Source organism: Scyliorhinus torazame, chromosome 18 (genome assembly GCF_047496885.1).
Source record: "Scyliorhinus torazame isolate Kashiwa2021f chromosome 18, sScyTor2.1, whole genome shotgun sequence".
Taxonomy (NCBI): domain Eukaryota; kingdom Metazoa; phylum Chordata; class Chondrichthyes; order Carcharhiniformes; family Scyliorhinidae; genus Scyliorhinus; species Scyliorhinus torazame.
This window is the reverse complement of record NC_092724.1, coordinates 75,489,932-75,513,657: the sequence shown is the minus strand read 5'-3', so window position 1 is coordinate 75,513,657 and position 23,726 is coordinate 75,489,932. Positions and strand designations below refer to the sequence as shown.

General features: G+C 48.5%; 1 protein-coding gene across 6 annotated transcripts in view; it reads left to right on the top strand.

The window, feature by feature from the left end:
* Positions 1 to 23,726, top strand: part of itgb4 (integrin, beta 4) — a 359,993-nt gene that overhangs the window by 233,282 nt on the left and 102,985 nt on the right. For all 6 annotated transcript variants that reach the window (XM_072482936.1, XM_072482935.1, XM_072482933.1 and 3 more), the window contains exons 25-26: positions 17,537 to 17,716; positions 18,859 to 19,010. In XM_072482936.1, the coding sequence (XP_072339037.1) occupies positions 17,537 to 17,716; positions 18,859 to 19,010 (332 nt within the window). The remainder of the gene's footprint in view (positions 1 to 17,536; positions 17,717 to 18,858; positions 19,011 to 23,726) is intronic.

Sequence of the window (23,726 nt, the reverse complement as noted above, 5' to 3'; positions counted from 1 at the left end):
GTAGGCTGTTATAGCCTTCTTGCTGTTCACGTGAGCATGGCAGACTTGCATCATCTGCCGCTGGTTGGTCAGGAGAGGTTGCTAGACCCTCATGGTCTTGTTCCTGCAAGGACTGCATATTGGAGTCTTGCGTTGCTTCTATCGTGGAGGCTGTCCACGAGCTCTCTGTGGAGGCTTGTGACACTGGAGTCACTTCTTGTTCGTGCAAGGACTGCGCTCTGGAGTCTTGCGTTGCTTCTATCGTGGAGGCTGTCCACGAGCTCCCTGTGGAGGCTTGTGACTCTGGAGTCACTTCTTGTTCATGCAAGGACTGCGCTCTGGAGTCTTGCGTTGCTTCTATCGTGGAGGCTGTCCACGAGCTCTCTGTGGAGGCTTGTGACACTGGAGTCACTTCTTGTTCGTGCAAGGACTGCGCTCTGGAGTCTTGCGTTTCTGCAATTGTGGAGTCTGTCCACGAGCTTGCTGTGGAGGCTTGTGACACTGGAGTCACTTCTGGTTCATGCGAGGACTGCGCTCTGGAGTCTTGCATGTCTTCTTTCATAGAGTCGGGAACGTTGAGCGGGACGTGGACCACGCTCTGTGTGGCAGCAGGGCGCTCTCCGTGTGCTTGCAGCGCTCCCTGTCTGTTAATGTCAGGCTGCAGCATCATCCGGTACTGATAAGTTGGGACGTCATATCTGCTGGATTGAAGATCCTCAAATCCGAAAAATGAATCCGCATCTGCGTCGGATTCAATGTGGGGGCCGCCAATGTGCAACACAAAAGGTTCGTCCGAGTCATAGTCGTATAGGACCACAGAGCTATCATTGGGCTCGCGAGGTCCGGAAACACTGTAAAGATCATCATCGAAGTATTCGAGGTCGGAATCATCGGCTTGTGCATAGGTAACTGCTTGTCGGAGGGTTCTTCGGAGGTCAAATTCATCTCCTGGGTCAATTTGCAGCTTGTGCTGTCATTCCAGGTGAGGGAAGGTTGTTTTACAGCTTTAACAGATTTTTGTTTTTTTGATTTGGGACGTTTCCCTTTTAAATTGGATTTGGGACGTTTCCCCTTTAAATTGGTGCAGTCTGGGGCCTCTGACATCCTGATGCTCGGTATGTAGCACGTAGGAAGCGACTGCGCATGCTCAGATCGCTGTTCCTTTACCGATGGCCGTTTTCTTGACTGCGCATGCGCAGCATCTCGCGCATGCGCAAACGAAACTTCCGGTTCTGCGCACTGCTTGCGCAACTGTGCTAGCGTGATACCTTTAGCAAGATGGCCGCCGACCTCGACCCAGCCCTCTCTCAGGCCCGGGATTTCGGCCTCTGGGAATTCGGGCTCCGGGATCCCAGCCACGAGGTGAGTCCTGCAGCTTTTCTTACCTTTACTTGCCGATTGGATTGCGTTTTCGTCACAGTACTTGGAGAATTTGTCCAGGACTGCCTGGTAATCGTACCTTTGCTGCCTCCTGAAGAACCTGAACCTTGTGAATATTTCTCTTGCCCTTGCACCGGCGATGGTGAGGAGAAATTCAATTTTTTCGCTATCATCCAGGTCTTGGAGTTCAGCTGCCACCAGGAACAATTCGAACACTTGCCGGAATCGCCGCCAGTTTTTGCGGAGATCGCCGTGGCACTGGAGCGACTGCGGAACCGGGAGCTCTATCATTTTGCCTGGGCACTGCTGGTTGTCTGTGTACACTGAGGTATGCCGGCAGGTATCGATCCACTCCTGTACCATGTGGTGTTGGGTGCTCTGGTGCACAGATGAGCCAACACAGTTGTATGTGGTACAACTCTATTTTATTTTAACTCTTATAATACAGTTCGTTCTGGATACTCTGCACGTGCTGTCTCCCCGAGTGTGTCGTGTAGTAGGTCTGTCCTGGTCCTCCTCTGCAGCTAATACTGACCACCGGGGGTCATGTCTGTGCTTTTATATCTTTCTGTCATTGGTTGTGGTGTTGTGTGTTCTGATTTGTCTGTTGGTGTGTCTATCATGATGTGTGTGTTTGAATATCATGACAATCAGGACTGGAGTTGTCTGTGTGTAGTGGATCACAAGGACTCGTGTTGTCTGTGTGGAGTGGATCACTAGGACTGGAGTTGTCTGTGTGTAGTGGATCACAAGGACTTGAGTTGGCTGTGTGGAGCGGATCACTAGGGCTGGAGTTGTTTGTATGTAGTGGATCACTAGGACTGGAGTTGGCTGTGTGGAGCGGATCACTAGGGCTGGAGTTGTCTGTATGTAGTGGATCACTAGGACTGGAGTTGGCTGTGCGGTGTGGATCACTAGTACTGGAGATGTCTCTATATAGTGGATGACGAGGACAGGAGTTGACTGTGTGAAGTGGATCACCAGGAGTGGAGTTTACTGTGTGGAGTGGATCACCAGGACTGGAGTTGTCTGTATGTAGTCGGTCACTAGGACTGGAGTTGGCTGTATATGGTGCATGACGAGGACTGGAGTTGACTGTGTGAAGTGGATCATCAGGAGTGGCGTTTACTGTGTGGAGTGGATCACCAGGAGTGGAGTTTACTGTGTATAGTGGGTCACCAGGACTGGTGTTAACTGTGCGATGTCGATCACTCGGACTGGAGATGTCTGTATGTAGTGGATCATGAGGACTGGAGTTGTCTGTGTGTAGTGGATCACAAGGACTTGAGTTGGCTGTGTGGAGCGGATCACTAGGGATGGAATTGTCTGTATGTAGTGGATCACTAGGACTGGAGTTGGCTGTACGGTGTGGATAACTAGTACTGGAGATGTCTGTATATAGTGGATGACGAGGACTGGAGTTGACTGTGTGAAGTGGATCACCAGGAGTGGCGTTTACTGTGTGTGGTGTTATGTGCTCTGATACACAGATGAACCAACACAGTTGTATTTGGTACAACTCTATTTTATTTTTATCTTCTATATACAGTTCGTTCTGGATACTCTGCACGTGGTGTCTCCCTGTGTGTGTATTGTAACAGGTCTGTCCTTGTCCTGGTCTCCAGCTAATACTGGCCACCAGGTGTTGTGTTTGTCCTTTTATATTGTCCCTGTCCCTGTCCGTGATTGGTTGTGGTGTTGTGTGTTCTGATTTGTCTGTTGGTGTGTCTATCATGATGTGTGTGTTTGAATATCATGACATCCCTCCCTTTTTACAAAGATATGTGCCTACTTGGTTATAAATATAATTGTGTCGTGTGTGCATCTAAGAGTGTGTGTGTGTGTTATTTACAGCATGTGCATACGACGTAACTATATACATGGGGCGATGTTGGGTGCGTCATGCTAATGAGGTTGTACCGTAACAAAACATGAATGCAAAAAAAACTTTGACTAGTGGTCCGGTCAAACGATATCTGGAACAATAAAACAACAACAGGTTATAATACAGCAGTGTTTAACGTTTAAACGTATGAGCATTGTTATAAGTCCAGTCTAATAGGTGTGCGCCGAATTCGGATTGACCGCCTCAAGGGTGGGTCAAGAACCACCGGCTGATGTGCAAGCCTGGTCAACTTCTGTTTGTTCGCTTTCGGCATTACAAATATCCGTCCCATTTTCTGGTTCTGTATCCTCGCGAACATGTTTGTCGACTTCATTGAGGTGGCCTGATTCAGGCACTTGTGACACCTCAAGAATAGGCTGGTCCTCAAGTCGGTTCAGTTGTGGAGATTCGGGTTCACACTGGTTCACATTGGACTGTTGGAGGTGATGCTGTTGCCGAAGTCTCTCCTTTTCCATTTGTTTTACTTCGTGCAGTGCTTGGTTTTCCATTCGTGCAAATATAACATTCAACATCTGTGTTAGTGTTGCCTTGGCTGTGGTTTGGTTTATTACGTTTTTGCTGGCCAGGTAAATATTGTAGCACGCTCTAACAGCCTGTAACACAGTTCCTTCGTGTATTTCTATATGCTGAGATGTTACTGCAGTTAGTAAGGCCTTAATAATCTGCAACTGAACACCTTCGTCGGTTTGTGGTCCTTGAAATCAACCACATATTGTCTCTATGATTCTATCAATTAATTTCTTGCCAGGTGTTGTACTGTCTGGGGCATTACCAGTGAGATGCCCATAGGCAATTAATTTCAGTAAACAGTCAAGTGATGTGCTGACTATGCGGGGACATTTCGACTGGCATGCCACTCAAAAGGGAGAAAATACTTGTCTGCTTCAATAAAGTTTGCCCTGGATTTGACAGGTGGCAAGGTCCCAGAAACAGCCTTAGCTTCTGCATGGGGAGGATTTTAGCTGCTGTGGCCAGGTCACGGGTGGCGATGGAAGGGGCATGATCCGTGGCAGCTCCACAAAGTCATCCTTGGGAACCAGTGGAGGATCCGGCATGTGTGCACGGTTCAGTTGCGAGCATGGAAGGCGGCGCAAAGCTCGCCGATTGCGCCTACGCACCAATCCATCCGCCCTGCATACCAGGAACGAGGTGGAGTCTTTTTTCTTTTTATGTTTGTGGTGGACGGCATCTTGTAGCCGATGGGTCATTGCCATTGAAGAGGCACCATCACTAATGTCATGCAAGGCGATGAATGTGCCAGATGTTGAAGTCGGCCGAGAACGTGCACGCTGGTTCCGGCCACCTGCTGTGCTTAAAGGGCGACTCCGCAGAGAAACGTCGAAGCATGTCGCCTTGGAGAGAGAATTGTTGCTCGCATCAACATCTGGCGATGGCGCGAATTGGTGTATCCGTCTTGGACCGCCGGTGCTGGTCGCCACTGCCGACCCAGTGTGACTGCCACGCGATCCATTCCCTGTCGCCGTGGCATCCGCCATCACCCTGAGCGTGCCATCACCGAGGCCGCGACACTGCCCATCCGGAGCAAATTCTGGCGTACGCGACTCAGAGTCGGCGCTTGGCTGCTCCCCATCTGGAGTCCTGTCTGCCTTCCATCGAAGCTCCACATCCGGAGTCCCAACAGGTTCACTGGAGGCAGCCGAGATTCCCTGAAGCTGCACTTCTGGAGTCGGAACATGCAGGAATGCACCGACCAGTGGAGAGGTTCGAGCCATTGAGGGTGGAAGCGGTGCGGCGCCACCGCAGTCATCAGTGGTCCCACCATGATCGTCGAGTGCCTCTGTACGCACTAGGCGAGGTCTGTCACCTTGCACCTTTTGCATGGGAAGTGGGATGCTATCGTCACTCGTCTCACATCCCGTGGATAGATCCTAATTAGCAGCTTGCTGTTCACTAGGGTTGGGTAAATTGTCAGAGTTTTCATCTGGTGGTGCAAACCATGTCGGTGGACTGTCATTGTCTTGCCGTTGTCCTTCATTTGGGCTTTTCTTCTTTGGAATTTTAAATCTTCCCCCAGACATTGCAGAACCTTGTTTATTACCCTCAAATTCTCCCATATGTATGGTCTCGAATGTAGCATCCAATGTTTCTTTCGACATTGTACTATTTCCCAAAGAACATTCCGTTTCAATTTTCTTCTCAGGTACCTCATATGTTTCTTTGTCTAATGTACATGCCTTCATAGTCTCTGGGTCTGATTTTGCTGGGACTGGCATAGTCACAGTCTCTCTTTTACTGTTCTCAATTGCCCACATTATACTCCCCAGACATAACTGCTTAATCTCTGGGGTTAGTGTGGTACAATGAATAATCGGGTCGACCTTATCTGCATCTTCACCATTAGTGGAAAGCACACTTGGTTCACTTGAAACTGCTGCAGGTTTTAAGTTCTTTATCTGGCTACTCGATGTCGGTGTCCTCAGGATTCTTGCTCCAATGTTCTGCTCATTTATCAGTGGAGTGTGTATAGATTCAATGCAGTTAATGTTCCCCTCAAGGTTTGAAGAGTCATTACTGACTAACTGCTGGTCTCCGAAGTTGGGACTTCGCGGTGTTGTGTTGAAGGGAGACATTTGTCCCTGCTGTAGGTATGATTCCGGTTGTGTTATTTCCATTAACTGAGGATCAATGTCTTGTCCATTTTTTTTTTTTCGTACTAAAACACTGGCAATTCTCAGCCTGCTCCTTGCAAGTTAAACATACAAGTAATTTCTTTAGCAAATCCTCAGCATCCTTCTGTGACTGTGCAGCATTATTAATCTCTGTTCGGCTATAATGATCCTGAAGGTCAGCGCATAAACCTTTTTCCTTCGGGCTTGGAGGAGGCGATTCCATTGGCTTGTCTTCAGTTGGGCTTGAGCAGTCATCAGCGCTGTGCCCTTCATTGTAGCACGAGAGACCGTCATGGTCATGCTGCTGTGCAGTGGAGCATGGTAGGCTGTTATAGCCTTCTTGCTGTTCACGTGAGCATGGCAGACTTGCATCGTCTGCCGCTGGTTGGTCAGGAGAGGTTGCTAGACCCTCATGGTCTTGTTCCTGCAAGGACTGCGCATCGGAGTCAACCGTTTCTTCTATCGTGGAGGCTGTCCACGAGCTCTCTGTGGAGGCTTGTGACACTGGAGTCACTTCTTGTTTGCGCACGGACTGCGCTCTGGAGTCTTGGGTTCCTTCTATCGTGGAGTCGGGAACGCTGAGCGGGACGTGGACCATGCTCTGTGTGGCAGCAGGCCGCTCTCTGTGGGCTTGTACCACTCCCTGTCTGTTAATGTCAGGCTGCAGCATCATCCGGTACTGATAAGTTGGAACGTCATATCTGCTGGGTTGAAGATCTTCAAATCCGAAAAATGAATCCGCATCTGCGTCGGATTCAATGTGAGGGTCGCCAATGTGCAACACGAAAGGTTCGTCCGAGTCGTAGTCGTCTAGGACCATGGAGCTGTCATTGGGCTCGCGAGGTCCAGAAAAAATGTAAAGATCGGTCTCGAAGTATTCGGGGTCGGAATCATCGGCTTGTGCATAGGTAACTGCTTGTTGCAGGGTTCTTCGGAGGTCAAATTCATTTCCTGGGTCAATTTGCGGCAATGTGCTGTCATTCCAGGTGAGGGAAGATTGTTTTACAGCTTTAACAGATTTTTGTTTTTTTTTGATTTGGGACGTTTCCCTTTTAAATTGGATTTGGGACGTTTCCCCTTTAAATTGGTGCGGTCTGGGGCCTCTGACATCCTGACGCTCGGTATGTAGCAGCGTCTCGCGCATGCGCAAACAAAACTTCCGGTTCTGCGCACTGCTCGCGCAACTGTGCTAGCGTGATACCTTTAGCAAGATGGCCACCGACCTCGACCCAGCTCTCTCTCAGGCCCGGGATTCCGGCCTCTGGGAATTCGGCCTCCGGGATCCCGGCCACGAGGTGAGTACTGCCGCTTTTCTTACCTTTACTTGCCGATTGGAGTGCGTTTTCCTCACAGTACTTGGCGAATTTGTCCAGGACTGCCTGGTAATCGTACCTTTGTTGCCTCCTGAAGAACCTGAACCTTGTGAATATTTCTTTTGCCCTTGCACCGGCGATGGTGAGGAGAAATTCAATATTTTCATTATCATCCAGGTCTTGGAGTTCAGCTGCCACCAGGAACAATTCAGACACTTGCCGGAATCGCCGCCAGTTTTCGCGGAGATCGCCGTGGCACTGGAACGGCTGCGGAACCGGGAGCCAATACATTTTGCCTGGGTACTGCTGGTTGTCTCTGTACACTGATGTATGCCGGCAGGTATCAATCCACTCCTGTACTATGTGGTGTTGGGTGCTCTGATGCACAGCTGAACCAACACAGTTGTATTTGGTACAACTCTATTTTATTTTTATCTTCTATATACAGTTCGTTCTGGATACTCTGCACGTGGTGTCTCCCTGTGTGTGTATTGTAACAGGTAATAGTGGTAGGGAAATTACTGGAGAGAATTCTTCGAGACAGGATCTACTCCCATTTGGAAGCAAATGGACGTATTAGTGAGAGGCAGCATGATTTTGTGAAGGGGAGGTCGTGTCTCACTAACTTGATAGAGTTTTTCGAGGAGGTCACTAAGATGATTGTTGCAGGTAGGGCAGTGGATGTTGTCTATATGGACTTCAGTAAGGCCTTTGACAAGGTCCCTCATGGTAGACTAGTACAAAAGGTGAAGTCACACGGGATCAGGGGTGAGCTGGCAAGGTGGATACAGAACTGGCTAGGTCATAGAAGGCAGAGAGTAGCAATGGAAGGATGCTTTTCTAATTGGAGGGCTGTGACCAGTGGTGTTCCACAGGGATCAGTGCTTGGACCTTTGCTCTTTGTAGTATATATAAATGATTTGGAGGAAAATGTAACTGGTCTGATTAGTAAGTTTGCAGACGACACAAAGGTTGGTGGAATTGCGGATAGCGATGAGGACTGTCAGAGGATACAGCAGGATTTAGATTGTTTGGAGACTTGGGCGGAGAGATGGCAGATGGAGTTTAATCCGGACAAATGTGAGGTAATGCATTTTGGAAGGTCTAATGCAGGTAGGGAATATACAGTGAATGGTAGAACCCTCAAGAGTATTGAAAGTCAAAGAGATCTAGGAGTACAGGTCCACAGGTCATTGAAAGGGGCAACACAGATGGAGAAGGTAGTCAAGAAGGCATACGGCATGCTTGCCTTCATTGGCCGGGGCATTGAGTATAAAAATTGGCAAGTCATGTTGCAGCTGTATAGAACCTTAATTAGGCCACACTTGGAGTATAGTGTTCAATTCTGGTTGCCACACTACCAGAAGGATGTGGAGGCTTTAGAGAGGGTGCAGAAGAGATTTACCAGAATGTTGCCTGGTATGGAGGGCATTAGCTACAAGGAGCGGTTGAATAAACTCGGTTTGTTCTCACTGGAACGAAGGAGGTTGAGGGGAGACCTGATAGAGGTCTACAAAATTATGAGGGGCATAGACAGAGTGGATAGTCAGAGGCTTTTCCCCAGGGTAGAGGGGTCAATTACTAGGGGGCATAGGTTTAAGGTGAGAGGGGCGAGGTTTAGAGTAGATGTACAAGGCAAGTTTTTTACGCAGAGGGTAGTGGGTGCCTGGAACTCGCTACCGGAGGAGGTGGTGGAAGCAGGGACGATAGTGACATTTAAGGGGCATCTTGACAAATACATGAATAGGATGGGAATAGAGGGATACGGACCCAGGAAGTGTAGAATATTGTAGTTTAGTCGGGCAGCATGGTCGGCACGGGCTTGGAGGGCCGAAGGGCCTGTTCCTGTGCTGTACATTTCTTTCTTTGTTTGTTTGTCTGTCCTTGTCCTGGTCTCCAGCTAATACTGGCCACCAGGTGTCGTGTTTGTCCTTTTATATTGTCCCTGTCCCTGTCCGTGATTGGTTGTGGTGTTGTGTGTTCTGATTTGTCTGCTGGTGTGTCTATCATGATGTGTGTGTTTGAATATCATGACACTGTGTGGAGTGGATCACCAGGAGTGGAGTTTACTGTGTACAGTGGGTCACCAGGACTGGTGTTAACTGTACGATGTGGATCACTAGGACTGGAGATGTCTGTATGTAGTGGATCATGAGGACTGGAGTTGTCTGTGTGTAGTGGATCACAAGGACTTGAGTTGGCTGTGTGGAGCGGATCACTAAGGATGGAGTTGTCTGTATGTAGTGGATCACTAGGACTGGAGTTGGCTGTACGGTGTGGATAACTAGTACTGGAGATGTCTGTATATAGTGGATGACGAGGACTGGAGTTGACTGTGTGAAGTGGATCACCAGGAGTGGAGTTTACTGTGTGGAGTGGATCACCAGGAGTGGAGTTTACTGTGTATAGTGGGTCACCAGGACTGGAGTTGGCTTTGTAGAGTGGTTCACAAGGATGACAGTTGGCCATGTGGAATGAAACACCAGGACTCGAGTTGACTATGTAAATAGGACCAGCAGGACTGGAGTTGTCTGTGTGTAGTGGATCACTAGGACTGGAGTTGGCTGCGTGGAGTGGATCACAAGGACTGGAGTTGTTTGCATGTAGTGGATCACGAGGACTGGAGTTGGCTGTGTGGAGTGGTTCACTAGGACTGGAGTTGTCTGTATGTAGTGGATCACTAGGGCTGGAGTTGGCTGCGTGGAGTGGATCACTAGGACTGTAGTTGGCTGTCTGGAGTGGATCACTAGGACTGGAGTTGGATGTGTGGAGTAGATTACTAGGATGACAGTTGAACACGTGAAGTGAAACACCATGTCTGGAGTTTACTGTGTGGAGTGGATCACCAGGAGTGGAGTTTACTGTGTGGAGTGGATCACCAGGAGCGGAGTTTACTGTGTAAAGTGGGTCACCAGGAATGGTGTTGACTATGTGGAGTTGATCACTAGGACTGGAGTTGACTGTGTAAAGATGATCACCAGAACTGGAGTTGATTATGTGGAGTGGATCTCCACGATTGGAATTGACTATGTCGTGGATCACTAGGACTGGAGTTGGCTTTGTAGAGTGGTTCACAAGGATGACAGTTGGCCATGTGGAATAAAACACCAGGACTGGAGTTGACTATGTAAATAGGACCACCAGGACTGGAGCTGCCTGTGTGTAGTGGATCACAAGGACTGGAGTTGTCTGTGTGGAGTGGATCACTAGGACTGGAGTTGTCTGTATGTAGTGGATCACTAGGACTGGATTTGGCTGTGCGGTGTGGCTCATTAGGACTGGAGATGTCTGTATGTAGTGTATCACGAGGACTGGAGTTGACTATGTGAAGTGGATCACCAGGAGTAGTGTTTATTGTGTAGAGTGGATCACCAGGAGTGGAGTTAACAGCGTATATTGGGTCACCAGGACCGTTGTTAACTGTGTGGAGTGGATCACTAGGACTGGAGTTGGCTGTGTGGAGGTGATCTCTTGGTCTGGAGTTGTCTGTATGTAGTCATCACTAGGACTGGAGTTGTCTGTCTGGAGTGGATCACAAGGACTGGAGTTGGCTGTGCAGAGTGGATCACTAGGTCTGGAGTTGTCTGTATGTAGTGGATCACGAGGACTGGAGTAGGTTGTGTGGAGTGGATCACTCGGTCTGGAGTTGTCTGTATGTAATGGATCACTAGGACTGGAGTTGGCTGTGTGGAGTAGCTCACTAGGACTGGAGTTGCCTGTATGTAGAGGATCACTAGGACTGTAGTTGGCTGTGTGGAGTGGATCACTAGGACTGGAGTTGGATGTGCGGAGTAGATTACTAGGATGACAGTCGATCCCATGAAGTGAAACACCATGTCTGGAGTTGACTGTGTGGAGTGGATCACCAGGAGTGGAGTTTACTGTGTGGAGTGGATCACCAGGAGTGGTGTTTACTGTGTAAAGTGAGTCACCAGGAATGGTGTTGACTGTGTGGAGTTGATCACTAGGACTGGAGTTAGCTTTGTAGAGTGGTTCACAAGGATGACAGTTGGCCATGTGGAAGAAACACCAGGACTGGAGTTGACTATGTAAATAGGACCACCAAGACTGGAGTTGGCTGTGTGTAGTGGATCACAAGGACTTGAGTTGTCTGTGTGGAGTGGATCACTAGGACTGGAGTTGTCTGTATGTAGTGAATCACTAGGACTGATGTTAACTGTGTGGAATGGATCACTAGGACTGGAGTTGCCTGTGTGTAGTGGATCACTGGGACTGGATTGGCTTTGCAATGTGGATCACTAGGACTGGAGTTGTCTCTATGTAGTGAATCACTAGGACTGGAGTTGTCTCCATGTAGTGAATCACTAGGACTGGAGTTGTCTGTATGTAGTGAATCACTAGGACTGGAGTTGTCTGTATGTAGTGAATCATTAGGACTGGAGTTATCTGTATGTAGTGGATCACGAGGACTGGAGTTGGCTGTGTGGAGTTGATCTCTAGGCCTGCAGTTGTCTGTATGTAGTGGATCATGAGGACTGGAGTAGGTTGTGTGGAATGGATCACTAGGTCTGGAGTTGTCTGTATGTAGTGGATCACTAGGACTGGAGTTGACTGTGTGGAGTGGACCACTAGGACTGGAGTTGGCTGTGCGGTGTGGATCACTAGGACTGGAGTTGTCTGTATGTAGTGGACCACTAGGACTGGAGTTGACTGTGTGAAGTGGATCACCAGTAGTGGAGTTTACTGTTTATAGTGGGGCACCAGGATTGGTGTTAACTGTGTGGAGTGGATCACTAGGACTGGAGTTGGCTTTGTAGAGTGGTTCTCAAGGATGACAGTTGTCCATGTGGAATGAAACACTAGGACTGGAGTTGACTATGTAAATATGACCACCAGGACTGTTCTTGTCTGTATGTAGTGGATCACTAGGACTGGAGTTGGCTGTGTGGAGTTGATCACTAGGACTGGAGTTGACTATGTAGTGGATCACGAGGACTGGTGTTCGCTGTGTGGAGTGGATCACTAGGACTGGAGTTGGCTGTGTGGAGTGGAACACTAGGACTGGAGTTGGCTGTGTGGAGTGGGTCACTAGGACTGGAGTTGACTGTGTGGAGTGGATCACTAGGACTGGAGTTGCCTGTGTGGAGTGGATCACTAGGACTGGAGTTGACTGTGTGGAGTGGATCACTAGGACTGAAGTTGACTGTGTGGAGTGGATCACTAGGACTGGAGTTGGCTGTATGTAGTGAATCACTAGGACTGGTGTTGTCTGTATGTAATGGATCACGAGGACTGGAGTTGGCTGTGTGGAGTTGATCTCTAGGTCTGGAGTTGTCGGTATGTAGTGGATCGCTAGGACTGCAGTTGGCTGTGTGGAGTGGATCACAAGGACTGGAGTTGTCTGTATGTAGTGGATCACTGAGACTGGATTGGCTGTGCAGTGTGGATCACTAGGACTGGAGTTGTCTGTGTGTAGTGAATCACTAGGACTGGGGTTGTCTGTATGTTGTGGATCAGAGGACTGGAGTAGTTTGTGTGGAGTGGATCACTAGGTCTGGAGTTGTCTGTATGTAGTGGATCACTAGGACTGGAGTTGGCTGTGTGGAGTGGTTCACTAGGACTGGAGTTGTCTGTATGTAGTGGATCACTAGGACTGGAGTTGGCTGCGTGGAGTCGATCACTAGGACTGTAGTTGGCTGTCTGGAGTGGATCACTAGGACTGGAGTTGGATGTGTGGAGTAGATTACTAGGATGACAGTTGAACACGTGAAGTGAAACACCATGTCTGGAGTTTACTGTGTGGAATGGATCACCAGGAGTGGAGTTTACTGTGTGGAGTGGATCACCAGGAGCGGAGTTTACTGTGTAAAGTGGGTCACCAGGAATGGAGTTTACTGTGTGGAGTTGATCACTAGGACTGGAGTTGACTGTGTAAAGATGATCACCAGAACTGGAGTTGATTATGTGGAGTGGATCTCCACGATTGGAATTGACTATGTCGTGGATCACTAGGACTGGAGTTGGCTTTGTAGAGTGGTTCACAAGGATGACAGTTGGCCATGTGGAATGAAACACCAGGACTGGAGTTGACTATGTAAATAGGACCACCAGGACTGGAGCTGCCTGTGTGTAGTGGATCACAAGGACTGGAGTTGTCTGTGTGGAGTGGATCACTAGGACTGGATTTGGCTGTGCGGTGTGGCTCATTAGGACTGGAGATGTCTGTATGTAGTGTATCACGAGGACTGGAGTTGACTATGTGAAGTGGATCACCAGGAGTAGTGTTTATTGTGTAGAGTGGATCACCAGGAGTGGAGTTAACAGCGTATATTGGGTCACCAGGACCGTTGTTAACTGTGTGGAGTGGATCACTAGGACTGGAGTTGGCTGTGTGGAGGTGATCTCTTGGTCTGGAGTTGTCTGTATGTAGTCATCACTAGGACTGGAGTTGTCTGTCTGGAGTGGATCACAAGGACTGGAGTTGGCTGTGTGGAGTTGATCTCTAGGCCTGCAGTTGTCTGTATGTAGTGGATCATGAGGACTGGAGTAGGTTGTGTGGAATGGATCACTAGGTCTGGAGTTGTCTGTATGTAGTGGATCACTAGGACTGGAGTTGACTGTGTGGAGTGGATCACTAGGACTGGAGTTGGCTGTGCGGTGTGGATCACTAGGACTGGAGTTGTCTGTATGTAGTCGACCACTAGGACTGGAGTTGACTGTGTGAAGTGGATCACCAGTAGTGGAGTTTACTGTTTATAGTGGGGCACCAGGATTGGTGTTAACTGTGTGGAGTGGATCACTAGGACTGGAGTTGGCTTTGTAGAGTGGTTCTCAAGGATGACAGTTGTCCATGTGGAATGAAACACTAGGACTGGAGTTGACTATGTAAATATGACCACCAGGACTGTTCTTGTCTGTATGTAGTGGATCACTAGGACTGGAGTTGGCTGTGTGGAGTGGATCACTAGGACTGGAGTTGACTATGTAGTGGATCACGAGGACTGGTGTTCGCTGTGTGGAGTGGATCACTAGGACTGGAGTTGGCTGTGTGGAGTGGAACACTAGGACTGGAGTTGGCTGTGTGGAGTGGGCCACTAGGACTGGAGTTGACTGTGTGGAGTGGAACACTAGGACTGGAGTTGCCTGTGTGGAGTGGATCACTAGGACTGGAGTTGACTGTGTGGAGTGGATCACTAGGACTGAAGTTGACTGTGTGGAGTGGATCACTAGGACTGGAGTTGGCTGTATGTAGTGAATCACTAGGACTGTTCTTGTCTGTATGTAGTGGATACTAGGACTGGAGTTGGCTGTGTGGAGTGGATCACTAGGACTGGAGTTGACTATGTAGTGGATCACGAGGACTGGTGTTCGCTGTGTGGAGTGGATCACTAGGACTGGAGTTGGCTGTGTGGAGTGGAACACTAGGACTGGAGTTGGCTGTGTGGAGTGGGTCACTAGGACTGGAGTTGACTGTGTGGAGTGGATCACTAGGACTGGAGTTGCCTGTGTGGAGTGGATCACTAGGACTGGAGTTGACTGTGTGGAGTGGATCACTAGGACTGAAGTTGACTGTGTGGAGTAGATCACTAGGACTGGAGTTGGCTGTATGTAGTGAATCACTAGGACTGGTGTTGCCTGTATGTAATGGATCACGAGGACTGGAGTTGGCTGTGTGGAGTTGATCTCTAGGTCTGGAGTTGTCGGTATGGAGTGGATCGCTAGGACTGCAGTTGGCTGTGTGGAGTGGATCACAAGGTCTGGAGTTGGCTGTGTGGATCACTAGGTCTGGAGTTGTCTGTATGTAGTGGATCACTGAGACTGGATTGGCTGTGCAGTGTGGATCACTAGGACTGGAGTTGTCTGTGTGTAGTGAATCACTAGGACTGGGGTTGTCTGTATGTTGTGCATCAGAGGACTGGAGTAGTTTGTGTGGAGTGGATCACTAGGTCTGGAGTTGTCTGTATGTAGTGGATCACTAGGACTGGAGTTGGCTGTGTGGAGTGGATTACGAGGACTGGAGTTGGCTGTGTGGAGTGAATCACAAGGACTGGAGTTGTTTGTATGTAATGGATCACGAGGACTGAAGTTGGCTGTGCGGTGTGGTTCACTAGGACTGGAGTTGTCTGTATGTAGTGGACCACTAGGACTGGAGTTGACTGTGTGAAGTGGATCACCAGTAGTGGAGTTTACTGTTTATAGTGGGGCACCAGGATTGGTGTTAACTGTGTGGAGTGGATCACTAGGACTGGAGTTGGCTTTGTAGAGTGGTTCTCAAGGATGACAGTTGTCCATGTGGAATGAAACACTAGGACTGGAGTTGACTATGTAAATATGACCACCAGGACTGTTCTTGTCTGTATGTAGTGGATCACTAGGACTGGAGTTGGCTGTGTGGAGTGGATCACTAGGACTGGAGTTGACTATGTAGTGGATCACGAGGACTGGTGTTCGCTGTGTGGAGTGGATCACTAGGACTGGAGTTGGCTGTGTGGAATGGAACACCAGGACTGGAGTTGGCTGTGTGGAGTGGGTCACTAGGACTGGAGTTGACTGTGTGGAGTGGATCACTAGGACTGGAGTTGCCTGTGTGGAGTGGATCACTAGGACTGGAGTTGACTGTGTGGAGTGGATCACTCGGACTGAAGTTGACTGTGTGGAGTGGATCACTAGGACTGGAGTTGGCTGTATGTAGTGAATCACTAGGACTGGTGTTGTCTGTATGTAATGGATCACGAGGACTGGAGTTGGCTGTGTGGAGTTGATCTCTAGGTCTGGAGTTGTCAGTATGTAGTGGATCGCTAGGACTGCAGTTGGCTGTGTGGAGTGGATGACAAGGACTGGAGTTGGCTGTGTGGATCACTAGGTCTGGAGTTGTCTGTATGTAGTGGATCACTGAGACTGGATTGGCTGTGCAGTGTGGATCACTAGGACTGGAGTTGTCTGTGTGTAGTGAATCACTAGGACTGGGGTTGTCTGTATGTTGTGGGTCAGAGGACTGGAGTAGTTTGTGTGGAGTGGATCACTAGGTCTGGAGTTGTCTGTATGTAGTGGATCACTAGGACTGGAGTTGGCTGTGTGGAGTGGATTACGAGGACTGGAGTTGGCTGTGTGGAGTGAATCACAAGGACTGGAGTTGTTTGTATGTAATGGATCACGAGGACTGAAGTTGGGTGTGTGGAGTGGATCACTAGGTCTGGAGTTGTCTGTATGTAGTGGATGACTAGGACTGAAGTTGGCTGTGCGGAGTGGATCACTTGGACTGGAGTTGACTATGTAGTGGATCACTAGGACTGGAGTTGGCTGTGTGTAGTGGATCACGAGGACTGGAGTTGGCTGTGTGGAGTGGATCACTAGGACTGGAGTTGTCTGTATGTAGTGGATCACTAGGACTGGAGTTGTCTGTATGTAGTGGATCACTAGGACTGGAGTTGACTGTGTGGAGTGGGTCACTAGGACTGGAGATGACTGTGTGGAGTGGAACACTAGGACTGGAGTTGGCTGTGTGGAGTGGATCACTAGGACTGGAGTTGTCTGTATGGAGTGGATCACTAGGACTGGAGTTGGCTGTGTGGAGTGGATCACTGGGACTGGAGTTGGCTGTGTGGAGTGGATAACTAGGTCTGGTGTTGTCTGTATGTAGTGGATCACTAGGACTGGAGTTGTCTGTGCGGTGTGGATCACTAGGACTGGACCTGTCTGTATGTAGTGCATCACGAGGGCTGGGGTTGGCTGTGTGGAGTAGATCACCAGGAGTGGAATTTACTGTGTAAAGTGGGTCACCAGGACTGGTGTTGACTGTGTGGAGTGGATCACTAGGACTGAAGTTGACTGTGTGGAGTGGATCACTAGGACTGGAGTTGGCTGTGTGGAGTGGATCACTAGGACTGAAGTTGACTGTGTGGGGTGGATCACTGGAATGATCTTTGCAACTTCCTTACCAAGAGTAGGATCATTGAATATTTTTTTAAATCAGAGATTGATAGATTCTTGACTAACAAGAGAGTCAAAGGGTATTGGGGGTAGGCAGAATGTGGGATCGAGGCCACAATCTGATTAGCCATAATCTTAATGAATGGCAGAGCAGATGTGAGGGGCTGAATGGTCTGTCCCTGTTTCTAATTTGTATGACCGGGATTGACTGTGTGCTGGGAATCATTGGATCTGGAAGTTGACTGTGTGGAGTTCTTCTCTTGGTATCTAAAAACTTTCTATTTTGTGACAATGTTAGAGAGAGCTGCGTAACATGAATAGATTTCAATCATCTCGGGCCTGTCCCTATAATTTAGTTGAATAAGAGCAAGTGTTTGAGTGTAAGGGGCATGGACATGTCAGAAAGTCATCATCGATGTTCCTTTACCTCTTGGCAGATGCTCACGGGCAGGTGGAGTTCCAGGATGGGGTCGATTCCATTGATGTGCGGGTCCCCCTCTTTGTGAAGGATGAAGATGATGATGAGAAACATTTGCAAGTAGAGGCTGTGGATGTTCCGAAGGGGAATGCAGAGATTGACCAGCGATTTGTGTACATCACCATCATCAAAGAAGCCTGTACGTCTTTGGGAATGTCGCTTCAGTCTTGATGGTTCCAGTTCAGTTTTCCCCCGTGTCGTTCAGCTCACCCAAACCCCATTCTAGTTCTCTCAGTGCTGTCTGTTCATCTTTCTATCGACGTAGTCCTCTCGAGATTACTTCCCTCACATTTGCTTCTTTAAAAAAAATAAATTTAGAGTACCCAATTATTTTTTTCCAATTAATGGGCAATGTAGCGTGGCCAATCCACCTACCCTGCACACCTTTGGGTTGTGGGGGTGAAACCCACACAAACACGGGGAGAATGTGCAAACTCCACACAGACAGTGACACAGGTCCAGGATCGAACCCGGGTCCTCGGCGCCGTGAGGCAGCAGTGCTAACCACTGCACCACCACTGCCTTCCTCACATTTGCTTCTGAAGGGCTGAAAGGCCAGTACTTCACCATGTGACCATTCTTTATAGTTGAGGTTGGATGGCACTCGGTTCAATTGTGAGAGACTTCACAGCCTGGTAGAGCAGAGTTCTGTTCTTGCCTGATGGTATAGGTACAGGCTGTCTGACGAGAGCTGGTAACCTGTGAGAGGCATCACAGCTGGCAGAGTTCTGTCCTTGCCTGATGGTATAGGTACACGCTGTCTGACAGAAAGTGGTGGATTGTGACCAGGAGTACTGAGGCCATAAGTGCGACTTCCAATGATCGACCAATTAGATTTGCAAGCCTGGGAATCAATGGTGCTTCTTATGGTCTGGATGTTTCAATGCCAGACTACAGAAGGTAATTACCAAATGAACCATCACAGAGCCTAGCTGTTGAGTTAGCGACGTTCGCCCACCTTTTCCCCAATTCGGGTTGACTGACGGGAGTTAGTCACTCAAGTGGCCATTTACATTGATTAATTTAGGCAGCTTGTGCCAAAAGGACATTTGATCAAGGAAAGCATCGCAGCTGAGCCTGCACATGTTCCCACCCCGACATCCTTGCACACCCTCTCTTCCTAACAGGGCCAGTAGTTGGTGCTCGGAACTCCACTAGCTTCTGCTGATTGGCTGGTGTAACTCCAGTGGAATATTGCGGAAGCCACCATGACTGGTAGGTAACTCCCAGCGTTTGCCTTTCCCTCCACGGTTGATATGTGTGTGTTTCTGCTCTCTCCAGTAGCCAAAAGCATCATCACCTTCCTCCAACCATCCTACACATGCCAGTGGCAGGACAAGGTGGCTAAAATCCCTGTGTTCCGGGAGATAATTGACGATGGACGCACACAGGTCTCCTACAGGACAAAAGATCTTACCGCCAAGGATGGCAAGGTATGGCAGACACATGTAGTTTGGGGTGTCCTAGAGAAGTCCAGTTCTTACTCACTGAGGCCTATATTGAGCGAGTTACAACCAATGGCAGTTCCTACATATGGAGTGTATAGGCTCCATAATAATGCTTGGAGTGCTGCGCACAGTTCTCCCAGGGGCTAGATTCCTAATGCAAGCAGGAATCGGGTCAGGGAATCAGAAATTTTAACTTTTTTGGTTGCTAAAACAAACTTGCCCACTTTCCTGACCCTGTGCTATTTTTGTGTCGTCTTCATGTGGGTTAGGAATGGCTTGGGTGCAAATGTGCACACATTCCTTCCGAGGTCAGGATCACTATTTGGAGTACCATGTGAAATTTGAATGTGCTTCCACCACCCCACCCCCTCTCCTCCCTCTTCCTCACCCCACTATTTTTGTGTTCTGCTCTAGAATTTGGAAGCCCTGCTCCACTCAATTAATTTCCTTTCTCTTCAATCATGGGGTGTGGATTTATTGCCCACATTTATTGCTCATCCCTAATTGTCCTTGAGAAGGTGGTTATGAGCTGCCTTCTTGAAATGTTGCAGTCCATGTCCTGTTAGGGAGGGAGTTCCAGGATTTCGACCCAGCAACTGTGAAGGAACAGCGTTATATTTGCAAGTCGGGATGGTGTGTAGCTCAGAGGGGAATCTCCAGGTGGTGGTGTTCCCAGGTATCTGCTTCTCTTGTCCTTCTAGGTGGTAGTGGTCATGGGTTTGGGAGGAGCTTTGGTGAGTTACTGCAGTGCATAGTGTAGATGGTACACACAGCTGCCACTGGTAGTGGAGGGTGTGATGGTATGTGGATAGGGTGCCAAACAAGCGGGCTGCTTGTGCTGGATGGTGTTGAGCTTCTTGAGTGGTGTTGGAGGTTCACTCATCCAGGCAAGTGGAGAATATTCCATTACACTCCTGACTTGTGCTTTGTAGGTGGTAGACCAGCTTTGGGGATTCAGAAGGTGAGTGACTCATCGCAGGATTCCAAGCCTCTGATCTCCACTTATAGCCATAGTATTTATATGGCTAGTCCAGTTCAGTTTCTGGTCAATGGTAACCCCCAGGATGTTGATAGTGAGGGATTCAGCGATGGTAATACCATTGAATGACAAGGGGCGATGGATAGATTAGCTCTTGTTGGAGATGGTCATTGTCTGCCACTTGTGTGGCGTGAATGTTGATGTGTTATATGAGTTGGTTTAACACTGACTGCAACTGGATGCAGTGAAACTAGAAACAGGCTTCCGACACAGGAGATGGTCCAACACTGTTTTATTGAACCTGCTGGTTGCTGTACATAATCTGCCTGGGTTGACACTCTATTAATCTAAACTGATAATCTCTGTCTGGCTTGGCCAGACTGGCTCTCTGTCACATGGAGACGGTGCTCACTGCACTGTGCACCCTGACTATCTCTGTAGCTGTATCCAGTGAGAAGAGGCAGAGTCTTGATGCCTCGTGTGTTTTATAGTGGTGGTATCCCCTGCAGTGTCCTGTCTGGTGATTGGTTGTTCTGTGCCTGTGTGTTTATTGGTTATTCTGTGTGTCAGTCACTGCCTGCCTGTATCTCATTGTATACATGAGTGGATATTATGACAAATGTTACTTGTCATTTGTGAGCCCAAGCCTGGATAGTTCCCAGGGCTTGCTGCATCTGCACATGGACTGCTTCAGTATATGAGGAGTTGTGAATGGTGCTGAACATTGTGCAGTCATCAGTGAACATCCCCACTTCTGGCATTATCATGGAATGATATCATGGAAGGATACCATGGAGGTTCTCCCGTGTTTGCGTGGGTTTTCTCCGGGTGCTCCGGTTTCCTCCCACAGTCCAAAGATGTGCAGGTTAGGTGGATTGGCCATGCTAAATTGCCCTTAGGTTAGATGGGGTTGCTGGGTTGCGGGGATAGGGTGGAGGTGTGGGCTTAAGTAGGAAGCTCTTTCCAAGAGCCGGTGCAGACTCGATGTGCCGAATGGCCTCTTTCTGCACTGTAAATTGTATGATTCTATGATAATTGATGAAGCAGCAGATGGTTGGGCCTAGTACATAATTCTGATGAAATTCCAGCAGTGATGTCCTGGAACTGAGATTATTTATCTCCAACCACCGCAACCTTCTTCCTTTGTGCCAGGTATGACTCCAATCAGTGGAGGGTTTCCCCCCTGATTCTAATTGCCTCCAGTTTTGCTCGTGCTCCTTGATGCAATACTTGGTCAAATGCTGCCTTGATGTCAAAGACAGTCACCTCAGCTCTGGTGTTCAGCTCTGGTCATAAAATCCCAACAGTGCAGAAGGAGGCCATTTAGCCCATCAAGTTTGCACCAACCCTCTGAAAGAGTTCCCTACCCAAGTCTAATCCGGCAGCCACCCTACCCTATCCCCGCAACCCCGTACCTGACCTGCATATCTCTGGCCACTCAGGGGCTTAGCGTTGCCAATCCACGTAACCTGCACATTTCTGAGTGTAGGAAGGAAACCGGAGCACCCAGAGGAAACTCATGCAGACACGGGGAGAATGTGCAAACTCCACACAGACAAAGCAAATTGAACTGGGTCACTGGAGCTGTGAGGCAGCAGTGCTAACCATTATGGCACCATGCCAATGTTGGCTGTGTTTGGCTGTAATGAGATCATGAGCTGAGTGGTCGTGGCAGAACCCAAACTGAGCATCAGTGAGCAGGTTATTGCTAAGCAAGTGCCACTTGATGGCACTGTCCCATTCCATCATTTTGCTAACGACTGAGAGTTGGCTGATGGGGTGATAATTGGCCGGGTTGGATTTGTCCTGCTTTTTGTGTGGAGGACATACCTGGGCAATTGCTGGGCAATCTGCTTTGAAAAGGAATTGAAACATAGTCAGCAGCTTAAAAAAGGCTCACCTGGTTTTTCAGTTTCAATGGACACCATTGTTTAAAAGTAAATTATTGCGGATGCTGGAATCTGAAACCAAAGAGAAAATGCTGGAAAATCTCAGCAGGTCTGGCAGCATCTGGAAGGAGAGAAAAGATGACCCTTTTCGAGTCCAGATGACACTTTTTCAGGGTTCCTTGGGGGAATAATGGGGCTATTATGAATGCTTGGCTGCATTCCAAAACCTCCAGAACCACTCTTCTCAGCAGGGAGTTGTGCTCACATTTTGATTGACAGTATTACAAAGTTATTTAAGGATTATCTAAGTGAATAAACATTTTTTTAATAAAAGATTGACCACCTGAGGAGATTTAATAATAATAATAATCTTTATTAGTGTCACAAGTCAGCTTACGTTAACACTGCAATTAAGTCACTGTGAAAGTCCCCTAGTCGCCACATTCCGGCACCTGTTCGGGTACACAGAGGGAGAATTCAGAACGTCCAAATTACCTAACAGCACGTCTTTCGGGACTTGTGGGAGGAAACCGGAGCACCCGGAGGAAACCCACGCAGACACGGGGAGAACGTACAAACTCCACACTGACAGTGACCAAGCTGGGAATACATTTTTTCTAAATGGCTTGTATGAATGAGAGTTTTTCTTCCATGTAAAGTGCCTTTGAATGGCAGTGCTATTAGATTATAGAGTCATAGAGATGTACAGCTCAGAAAAAGCCCCTTCAGCCCATCGCGTCTGCCCCGCTCAAAAACAACCACCTAATTTATTCTAATCCCATTTTCCAGCACTTGGCCCATAGCCTTGTATGCTCACAAGTGCACATCTAAATACTTCTTAAGTGTTACGAGGATCTCTACCTCCATCATCCATTTAGGCAGTGAGTTCCAAACTCCCACCACCCTCTGGGTAAAAAGATTTTCTTCACATCCGCTCTAAACCTCCTGCCCATTACATTAAATCTATGACCCCTGGTCATTGACCCCTCCACCAAGGAGAAATGTTTCTTCCTGTCGACTCTATTTATGCCCTTCAGACTTTATACATTTCAATCATTTCCCCCTCAGTCTCCTCTGCTCCAAGGAAGATAATCCAAGTCCATCCAATCTCTCTTCATAACTAAAACTCTCCATCCCAGGCAACATCCTGGTAAATCTCCTCTGCACCCTTTCCAGTGCTATCACATCCCTCCTATAATGTGGATTCCAGAACTGTTTACAATACTCTAGCTGCAGCCCAACCAACATTTTATACAGTTCCAGCATAATCTCCCTGTTCATAAAACTCTATGCACGGCTAATAAAGGCAAGTACACCATAGGCCTTCTTAACAATTGTATCCACCTGCTCTGCTACTTTAAGGGACTGACGTACATGCACACCAAGATCCTTCTGATCCATCGTGGTTACCAGGGTCCTGCCCAAGTGCATTTCCTCAAACTTATCCGAGATTGAATTCCATTTGCCACTGATCAGCCCATCTGACCAGCCCGTCCAAATCGTCCTGTAATCGAAGGCTATCTTTCTCACTATTTACCACCAATTTTTGTAGCATCCCCAAACTTACTGATCAACCCTCCTGCATTCACATCTAAATTATTTATATAAACCACAAACTGCAAGGGCTCCAACACTGATCCCTGTGGGACCCCATTGCACATAGGGGCAGCACGGTAGCCTTGTGGATAGCACAATTGCTTCACAGCTCCAGGGTCCCAGGTTCGATTCCAGCTTGGGTCACTGTCTGTGCGGAGTCTGCACATCCTCCCCGTGTGTGCGTGGGTTTCCTCCGGGTGCTCCGGTTTCCTCCCACAGTCCAAAGATGTGCAGGTT